Source organism: Pholis gunnellus, assembly GCF_910591455.1.
Source record: "Pholis gunnellus genome assembly, chromosome: 10".
Lineage (NCBI taxonomy): Eukaryota > Metazoa > Chordata > Actinopteri > Perciformes > Pholidae > Pholis > Pholis gunnellus.
In genome coordinates, this window is record NC_136537.1 from 6,772,290 (window position 1) to 6,782,855 (window position 10,566).

At 43.4% G+C, this 10,566-nt stretch overlaps 1 protein-coding gene across 1 annotated transcript; it reads right to left on the reverse strand.

Moving 5' to 3' along the window:
- Positions 1-3,220: 3,220 nt before the first annotated feature.
- Positions 3,221-6,729, reverse strand: fnta (farnesyltransferase, CAAX box, subunit alpha). The gene is made up of 9 exons (XM_079167304.1): positions 6,574-6,729; positions 5,982-6,067; positions 5,738-5,852; positions 5,316-5,420; positions 4,984-5,110; positions 4,671-4,819; positions 4,397-4,459; positions 4,006-4,198; positions 3,221-3,788 (listed from the first exon to the last, which is right to left on the reverse strand). The coding sequence occupies exons 1-9, from the start codon at positions 6,699-6,701 to the stop codon at positions 3,660-3,662; spliced, it is 1,095 nt and encodes a 364-aa protein (XP_079023430.1). The 5' UTR covers positions 6,702-6,729; the 3' UTR covers positions 3,221-3,659.
- Positions 6,730-10,566: the final 3,837 nt, after the last annotated feature.

Genomic DNA, 10,566 nt, shown 5'->3' on the forward strand with positions numbered 1-10,566 from the left:
TGAGCAACTGTTTTTTTTAGCAGTTTGTTAAATATTGCTAGCAATCATTTTATTTGATGTTTTGTTGTGTTTTGAGCTCACTCTGCTGCCCCCAAGTGGCTTTATGGGAGTTAAATACAAAATTCAGAGCATTAACATGGCAGCAAACATAATACGTACTGTTGCTCCTGCGATTGAGGTCTTCAACAGAAGGTCCGCGACCCCTAAATGGTCCGTGCAGGTGCTGCAGGGGGGGTCGTAAAATTGTTGGTTGATTAGACAATTTCTCATATTTTTTTTTATATATACAAAAAAATGTTTTTTTTTTTTTTTTTTCATGGCAGTGGCCCGACCACCCTCCTCACTGTACCTTGCACATGTTAAAAAAAATTAAAAAACATGAATATATGAACCTGTGTATTATTTGAAAAGCTTAGTATTGAATGCACAATAACAAGGTATGTTTATACATCACACTAGTCCCAGTTTAATATAAAACACAATTTTATACAATATATATATATTGCCTAGTTGGGGGTCCCTGCGCCATCTCTCAATCAGTTTGGGGGTCCTTGGCCGGAAAAACGTTGAAGACCCCTGGTGTAGAGTTTAAAGCATCAATTTTCTGCAATAATCCAACTGACAAATCCCATTGGCTTTATGTCATTCAATCTTTGTTGCTTTTTTTAACAGAAAAAATACTTTGATACTGAAACAACGTATTGGGTTCAGTACAAAAACACAGTATTAGAGGCTCAGAGTACTTTATCAGTCTGAAACTAACCAGCACCATTACCCAGCTATTGATGCTGTCACCAGGGTTACCGTCACCATCCACCGTCATCAAAAAGAAATTCAATTCTCCTCATGATCTCAATCAAAAGTCAATTTAACGTTAAACTCTTTCCCTGCTCTTTGGAATTTGCACTCTATGTAATAATGGACTTAATCGCTCAACTATTAATATTTTCAAATGGTTTCCACATAGCGACTTTTAATCAAAGAACTTCAGGTCAACCATATGTTTTAAAGAGTAAAGAGCACAAAGAGCTAAATCCAGGAAATATAAATAAACCACAAAGACTAACAGTAAATGTGAGAGCGAGGTCTGTTCATTCTCAGCTCATTTTTATTTTTAACCAAAACTGAAGTCAGTAATAAATCATCCTTCAGGCTTTGAGTACATTTCCTCCACATTCAGTATCTTTGTGATTGTTCTGCTACGTCTTGAAGAAGATTAATAGTGGTATTTGTTTTATTGATATACATGTATTTTTTATTAAAAGATTGTTTCCCTTCTCTTCTCCAGAGCAGTGCTGGAATGATGATGATGATGATGATGATGACGACCCCACTATGACCGTGGTTCAGAGAAGGGTATGGCATGCAGCAAAGTTCCACAACATTGTAATTCTATATTTGTCTAACACACACACACACACACACACACACACACACACACACACACACACACACACACACACACACACACACAGCTCTTGTTAGTACAATCAATACATTGTTTGCTTTTTAGGGGTTTTGTTAAAATCAAGAACACCAATGAATAGTAACAGACTTATCCTTTAAGCACACGTGGTTTGAAGTTCCTTTACGTATTTCAATGTGCTTCTGTTTAATGTAGTGTTCAAACAAACAAGGGCCGGACTACTCTAAAGGCTAAACACGGTTTTTCTATTACTTAGCATTTCATTTGGTCAGCCTGTCATTTACTTGTAAGGCACACTTGTTGTGTTATAATTGACTTGTGGGGCTTTTTGCTGTGTGAAAGGTATGTATTCGTTTCCAGTGAAATTAATTATAAATCCAATTTAATTTTGTATTACTTCTGTATTAGTCTTCGGCTCCAGTCTACTCTGGGTATTTTTTGGTAACAATAAAACAACCTTTATCCTTACATAGGACATTCTTTCTGGAGATGCATTGTATTCTCTCATGTCTTTGCCACATCTGAAAGGTCCTTTTTATCTGAGATCCTGTCTGTCAGTATTTATGCAAAAATATTCCCCCTCAAAAAAATCATATACATGTGCTGTTTGGTTCACGTTTCAATGTGTCTCGGTGTAATAAACCAAATGTGTGGCTTTGCTTCTAAGATAAACGGAGAGGCTGCAGAGTCCCACACAGGATTAGCTTCCCCCTTATTTTCACCATTTAGAAGAGACAGATGTCTCAGAACCAAGCTGGATCCTGTCCAGGACTCTACACTGATACACTGGTCTCCTGTTAATCAGCCGTGTCTGTGCATGCATCTTAAAATGATAACTCTCACGAATCACATATGGACAGCTGAACACAAGACAGATCATTGGCTGCCGTCTGTCTTCTTCGCCTGTATTTAATAACTTCCCACAGCCTGCAAAGATTGCAAGGGAACCTGGGTGATTTGTTTGGACTTGTGCTGGCTTTAATTAGTATTTTAATTACAAAGTGTCTGGGACTCCTTTTGTTTTTCGATCTGGGCTTACACACCGGGGAGCCCTCTCCTCCAAACGTTGCTTGAAGTGATGCAGCAGCTACCTGATCTGTTTTAATACGTTTTTGCCTCCATATTCTATTAGCAGCCTGGTGTGTGTGTGTGTGGGTCATGTTGCCTGATTTGTTATTTCAGTGTAAGTAGCTCCTTCACACTCATTTATATAGAGACAAACTACAACATGTTAGTTAAAAGGACCAGTTTATGAGACTGAACTCATCCTCTCATTTGCCTTTTGGCCTCGTAACATCAGTGTCATGACATCACTGCTGCTGACGTGATCTTGCCAATCAGTGTCCTCCACACTGAGGAGGAAAAGCAGAGAAAAGCAAGCAGTCCTCCTCTAATACCCAGCATGAAGAGAAGCTGTAATTACACACTGCTTGGTTAGAAACTGGAGGGACGGATTGTGTTGTAGTGTCAGCAGAAGTAGAAACAGCTGCATCTAGTGGAGTAAATCCATTTCCGAGCTCCAAGGGAGTCCAGGACATGAGGCTGCGAGTTTCAATGCGTGTGCTTTATGCGCACAAGCGTTTCAGTTTTCTCCTGGCAGCAGAGCCCAGAGGACCAAACAGAACAAACTCGGCCCAATAGCAAGAAAGTGGTTCATTCAGAGCGACTGATGTAGATTCAGGAGAACGCTGATGTCGTGTGACTCATTGATCGGAATGCATACATACCACTGCAGTTCATCGCTCACCTGCTTTACTATTGCAGATAATAAAGCAACCACTTTACAAACCACTCTTAGTATTACAAGCAGGTTTTATTTGTATGCTTCAGGATGCGTTCTGCTGCCTTCCATTACACATTAACGGTGCATATTCCATAACCATGGTTCAGTGAAGAGTGGGTTTACATGCACACTATGCTCCGTTTAAAGTCGTATTTTGACAAAAGAACAAAAAATAAATCTAAAAAAGGTGAAGATAAACTCGCTAAATGATTTCCAAAACCATAGTTAACTGTGCAGTTATTTAGACCATAACCCACTCCTCTATTCTATGAACTTAAATGTCTGTTTAATGTCATTTTAAGAAACTTCATCAGCAAAACACAGAATAGCATTTTTCAGTTTTATCAAACTGCATGGGTGGAGGGGGGGCAGGGCTGCTGACAGTACTGATGAAGCAGGATCGGAGTGGGGAAATGTTGAGAGCCTCCTGGTGGTCTGACTCATCTCCTGCTAGCCGGATGGTTCAGCTTCATCCGAGGGCTCAGAGGGGCCACAGCATCTGTTCTTTAAAGAACGTCCCAAAAACAGCCAGTACTCCTTACGGATAGTGTCCTTCTCCTGAGCCAGTAGTTGACAAATCTACAAGGGAAGGAGGGGGACGGGCACAAGAAGGGTCAGAAAACACAAATAGTGGCACAATTTTCAGTTTATTTAAGATAATCCTGATCTCTCACAGGTTTATTGGTGAGCAACAGATTTCGCACCAGCAAACACTAAAACACATCCTTAACCATCCGTCATTATCAAAGTCGTAACTATTTCTGAGGTCGTACTTTCCTTTAACAGCAGCACTTACTTCTAGAGCCTTTTTTAACGTTTCCTTTTGGTCCCCTTCCGACATATTCTCTTTTTTGTTGCCGTTCTCCAAGACGTCCTCGTAGCAATCAAACAGAAATGCAAGAAGATAAGATGAACAGTGAGTCTCCTTCAGCTCAAGGATCCTCTCCAGCAGGCCCGGAGGAGAAGACAGACCTTGGTCTTGCAGCATCCTTGAAAAAAAGAAAAAGAAAAGAGGTGATACTGAGTCTCCACGTGTTTCTTTTTCCTTCTGTGGCTCGTCATATATTGCAAATGTCTGAATGGCGATGGCACACAGGCAGACTGAACCGTATGAACAAATACAAACATTTTTGCTCCTTGAAGACTTACTGGGATTAGAAATACTTATTTGATTTGTGACTTCTTACCCTTTCAAATAGTTCCATGCACTTTCATTGTGGGGAGCCTTCTTGATTTGGATCAGACAATACCTTACACAGAGGAGAGGAACATCAGTCTGATGCGCGCAGCAGAGAACGTTATTCTCAACACTCAGGAAAGCATTTCTTTTTAAAGACCGACTTTAAATGTAAACTATTTATGGTCAGAAGTCCAACACTTGCTGTCGCTTTCCATCCGACTTGAAAGATGCAAAACTAACTTTGTGTCTAAATCGTTGGGACTTTGAGGAAAAGTACTCACTGAATCTCTCTCTCCACTATGGCTGGATCAGAGAAGCCGGTCGTGTGAGAAATTACAAAATGCCTCTGGTTCCACGCAGAGTTATTCCTCACGTCTTCTTCCAGAAGACTCTCCACAAACTCCAGCTCGCTGTCCCACAGTTTGTACTCCTGCAAGATCCAGTAAGACAAACGTTGGCAATGTGCCCGTTTATGTGATCATGCAGTGCTTTTAGTGGTGGCCCTGCGATGCCTGACACAAACACTGACCACAGAGGGACTCAAGACGACGCATCGACAAGCAGCCACACTCTGCTGAGAGCTCAAACACCTACCTGGATGACCCACTGTCTGTGCTGCCAGGCGTGGTAGTTCTTCGCATCTTGGCTGAGAATGTCCGCAATGAACTCCAATTCCTCCGAGGGGTCATTCAACCACTCTACCACCATACGTCTGTGATGCCTGGGAGGGGAGTTTAGAAAGTCTCATTGTCCGATGCTTTCGCTAAACATAATCATTTGTAAACATTCCTGGCTTCACTCCTCTTTCTCCACTGTGTCTACAAATCCTGTCTTAAAAGATAAATAATGAATATCTTAAGCAATGACACAATATTTAACAACTGCTACACAAACATGTTCCCTGAAATGAATTTGCCAGCACTCACCAGACTTGATAGTTTTTGGGTTGCTCCTCGATGATGGCAGTAATGTACCTCATCTCCTCCCTCAGGTCCTTCGATAGCGCCTGCACCAATACTCGCCTGTAGTGCCTGCACATACCCAAAAGAACTGTCATTAAACAGATGGACTGAAAAGGTAAACAACAAGTGTAAATACATTGTTTGTGTGACCTCTTTGCTCATTAAGGGACAGCTCTATCCAAACATAAGTTGAGATCCAAAGAGAGAATGTCGTACTGAGGAGGTGCAGCTTAGCATCAGTAAGAGCGCCCCCTCTATTGTGAGGCTTTCCTTTTCAAACTAAAAATTTGAAAATAATTCCCCACAGATGGGGACGATATGGGGAAATGAGTCAATACTACACAGTAAACATGAGTTTTCCATATCACAACATGCACCATGCTCACCACACTGTGTAATTAGCAGCATTTAGCTCGATGGCATCTGCTGTCAAGGCGAAAGCCCGATCGCTTCTTTCATCGTTCTTCAGGAGTGCACGGAAATAGTCGTACACATCCGAGACTGTTGGAAGAAATATATGTAAACGTTAAATGCATGTATGTTATACACGTATGTTGGAAATGTGAATAATTGACTCGATGCTTTGACATCTATGGTGTCCTTTGCCACTAATGATCCAAACAATCTTACACTTGTCAGAGTAGGCGATCTTCACAACAGGATTTGGTCCATCGTCCTGAGTAACAGGCTCCAGATCAGCCCACTCCTTTCTGTCTCTGCAACAAACCACAACAACACGGGGGTTGATTTCCTGGCTGCTAATCTCAGATTTTGTCAGAAGGTAACAGTTAGCACATGAAGCTAGCACTTCTTACACTGACTACTTTGACTACAAACAATACAAATGTAAATTCATAGTGAAAAGACAATATATCGTTACTGTGGCAGTTTATTTGTGCCTTTGTCAACATCTTAAATTCCTCTACTTGGTACAGCAGACCGAGGTGAACTTACAGAAACAACTAACAGTTAGCAGTTAGCACAACACTGCTCCAGTAAATAGCTACATGTTTAATGTTTGCAGTTCAATCCAATGACACTCCTGTTAATGTTATAATAGCAAACATTAACGAAACGTACGGACAGAACTGACGTTAAACTAGAAGTTAGCAAACATTATCGTGTCATTTATTAAACACTAAAACTAAAAAGACGTGGTTAGCGTTAGAGCAGCTAGCAAGCTAGCCACTCGAACATATGAGAAATGATAACCAACCATTACCTGAAAAATATATATCGAGTCGGGTCAAGAAAGTAATCTTCCTCGATGTGGTCGTCGGACTCTACAGCAAACTCTTTGTCTTCTTTCACTTCTAAAGATTCATTTGAAATTTCCTCGACACCTGACATTGCTAATTTGGTAGTTTAATCGGTAGTAGTCGAGGAAGAAGGAAAACGTAACATCCGGTATAGCGGAAAGCTGCCTTTACGTACTGTGGGAAATATGAGGCTTAATTGCGCCTCACCCGGAGATGGACGAGATCAGGCGGCAGCAGCAAGAGACGTGAGGAAGAACTTCTTCTTCTTCTTTTGTTGAAGTGTATTGGCGGTTGGCAAACAATGAATTGGTACATTACCGCCACCAGCTGGTATGAAGTGTGGATCAGGATGTCTAGTACTCATATATAAATTAATATTAAAAAAGAAAAGAAAAAAGAAACAAAACAAAATAAAACAAAACAACGGGCTCACATTTTCATAATACTATTAATACATCTAAGATATTGAAATAATACTTGATAATATTCTTTTGCAGAATATCCACTATATCCAACCATACCTTCATCTTGCAGAGGTCTCCAATCAGTTGTCCTCTTTCCTGCTCATATTTCTGACAATGCACAATAACATGTTCTATTGTTTCCTCTTGCCCACAATAGTCGCATTTTCCTGTTTACCTATTTTTTTAAGCATACCGTTTAGACCAGTGTGTCCAAATCTAAGCCTTGATATCACCGTTTCCTCTCTCCTGATCCTTCCTGCAAATCTCATTTCACCCACTTTCCTCTTGAACTCGGTAAAACCGTCGTCCTTTCATGTCTTCTTCCCATTGCTTCTGCCACCTTTCCTTCAACCTCTGTTTAATGATACTTTTTGTTTCTGATTTACTGAAGCTGACTGTAACATTAGTGCAGCTATTTTGTGTGGCCTCTTTTGGAGCTTTATCTGCCATTTCATTTCCTATGACCCCAATATGTGCTGGCACAGGAATATGACTGTCAGACCCATCATTTGAATTCGGTACAATGTTTGTTGTATTTCAATAAGGATGTCTGGTCTACTGTCTGAATGGCTGTTCTGTAAGCTGGCTAATGATGAACTTGAATCTGAACAAATGCATTTCTCCTGTGTACACTGATACTCCCTCAGTGATCATTTTTTTCCCTCAGTGATCAGCAGCAATATTTACATCCTGTAAGATCTTATTGCGCTACATGAGACTTGGCTAATCTCAGACAAGCCTATTGGCAACAATCTTTTTTTCTTTTGTTTTTATTATTTATTATTTATTTTCATAGAACCGAAGTCCACAGCCCATTATCCCAAAGCAGTCGTTTTTTGTTTTGTTTTAACGCTAAGAAGAGCTCGGTGGACTATGTGTGACCTGGGTGCATTCTTCACCTCTCAGGAACAATGTCTCTGAAGCGTCCTGGGTGCCTCCTCTGCCTTCACAGCTGGTCCAACTGAGGGATTGGGTCCAAGGTAACAGGGGATGAGGAGTCAGCCACTGGTAGGGGTGCAGTGGATGAGGAGGGGGGGCGACGCCGTCACTGACAGGCAGCTTCGATTGTCTCTGCCTCCTGGTCTGGGAGGGTGGAAGCCTCTGGTCATTTTGTGAAATATGCTTGAGAGGCCGTAGCAGTTACCCCTGTCTGGAATGGAAGTGAACTTTCTACATCCACCTCTTTCCATCAGGGCCCTTGGGTGCTTTGGAAGACTCTGCCACCTCTTCCCCCAATGGCCGCTGTAAGTCCACATCCTGCTCCAGCTGCTGTCTCCACTCTGCCATGCCCACTGCCTGCAGCTCCCGGCTTATAAACTCCTCCAACCACCAAACTGCAGCACACACTCCCTCCCGAGCCCCTCTCTACCGCTCACAGTAGTGGCAGCCATCTGCGGCACACGGGCTGGCGAGAGCAGGTGTCTGCATTGGTGTGGCCCGCCCCAGCCCTGTGCTCCACGTTGAAGTTGAAAGCCTTGTGCTTCTCTAACCGCCTGGCAACCTGCCCATCTGGCTCCTTGAATGTTATGAGCCACGGAAGGGTAGAGTGGTCAGTCCTCACAGTGACGGGCGAGCCAAAGAGGTTGCAATTGAAGTGCCTGATTGACAGCACCACTGCCAAGAGCTCCCTGCGGATGACGCAGTAGCGCCGCTAAGCCTTGTTGAACGCCTCTGGCCCCCCCTCAGGTCCCACCTGGGGAAGTACTGCTCGCACCCCCCACACCACTAGCATATGTGTCAAGGGTGAACAGCAAGGTGGGGTCAGCTGGAGCAAGCACTGGCGCCCCACTCAGGGCACTCCAAAGGCTTCTGAACATCGTCTGGCATTGCATAGTCCACACAGAGTCTCTGTTCTGTAGCAGCTGAAACAGGTGCAGCAGTGCAGGGGAAACCCCATACAAACCCACGAAGCCAGGCCCAAGAAGCTCTTCAGTTGGTGGGGGTGGGCCAGTCCGCGACTGCCTGCACCTTTCCCCAAAAAGGATACCTCTCTCTGCATAAAGTCGCACTTCTCAGGGTGCAGCTTCAGGCTGCTCTGATCTTATCCAGCACCAACTGCAGGGACGCCCGAAGGAGTTGCAATGCACCAGGATGTCATCGAGGTAAACCAGGCATGACTGACGGGGGACACCAACCAGCAACCTCACGAACCAGCGTCATTGTAAAGTCCAAAGCCGAGGACGGAAAACTGCCACAGTCCCTGTCCAGTGCACTGGACTCTGGAGCAAGAGGTACCTGATAACATCCACTGCTGAGGTCCAAGGAAGAGAACCAGGAGTGCCAGGTCCAGAGACTTGTTGATGCAGGGCAGGGGGTATGAATCCTTCTTAGTTACCCTTTTCACCGGCCTGTACACAGCTACGGGAGCAACTTTTGGGGTTAAGTGTCTTGCTCAAGTACACATCGACATGTGAGCCGGGGATCGAACCGCCGATCTTCTGATTGAAGGACGGCCCTGCTCTCCACTTAGCCACAATCGTCCCACATTCTTGCAGGCTTCTTCTCCTTCTCCTCCTTCTGTACAGAAGTTTGACGCGCTTCTCGTCCCACAGCGTTGCTAACACCTGCGCAAAAAATACATCAACACACGCGCACGTAGCGGCACCTATGTGTTATTATGACGCAATAGCTGCTCTCAAGTTCAAGACTGTCCATCACGAACACACAACATTCAATCCAAGAGTATGAATCTAAAATGCAAAAATGAGAGAAGCAATATCTCAATTGAACCTCAATGATACTACTGGTAATATTAGTGTATATTTATATACTGTATATTGTAACGTCTTCGGGCAGTAGCAGCCACACTGGCAACATTTCTTGTGAAATGTTCTAGTTTTACTCTACTCTTACATTTGTTGAAGGAGGTGAAGTATCTGCGAATTTGAGAGTGGCTTCTCCCCGGACTGCCAGGGCCGTGTGGTACTAAAGACACCATACAAGCTGCTTAGCAGAAAACAGTAAAAGAAAATGACTACTAAAAACAAAAAATGTAACTGTGAAGGCCTCAGGGTTTGACCCTTGGGGTTTTCGTAAGACTGCGCCAGCCGAAAAACGGCTGCCTGAGCGAATTTAGTTCTGCTTAATGCAAGGAGGACACAGATGGTCCTTGGGTTTTTGCTTACGGGTTCATGTCTGAGGGTGAAGCTCCTCTAGCACATTGACTGGGCCCCATGTCCCAGTTCCTCTTATCAGGGGGGCCGATCACACACACACACACACACCACCTGACAAACGCACACTCAGCACATATGCACCCACACATACACCCACACACCCACCAACATGACACATATCAAAAAGGACCACTGTGTTAGGATTGCTCGATCAATATTTAGGATGATTAATAGTACATCCATAGAGGCTTCAACATGTAGGCCCGAACCCATTAAGGGAACGTGCGCCAGTTAGGCAAGAGAGTACATATAACAAGAATACCCGATTATGTTAATCAAAGGCTGGGCAACAAACTGTATTATGATTTTGCATTAT

What these genes read in the sequence shown, in the direction of transcription:
- fnta (XM_079167304.1), bottom strand. Translation starts at nt 6,701, where the DNA reads ATGTCAGGTGTCGAGGAAATTTCAAATGAATCTTTAGAAGTGAAAGAA. An exon ending in GATCGCCTACTCTGACAAGT is followed by an intron (nt 5,853 to 5,981) that starts GTAAGATTGTTT and finishes TTCTTCCAACAG; the next exon opens with TCTCGGATGTGTACGACTAT. An exon ending in CGTTAAAAAAGGCTCTAGAA is followed by an intron (nt 3,789 to 4,005) that starts GTAAGTGCTGCT and finishes CTTCCCTTGTAG; the next exon opens with ATTTGTCAACTACTGGCTCA.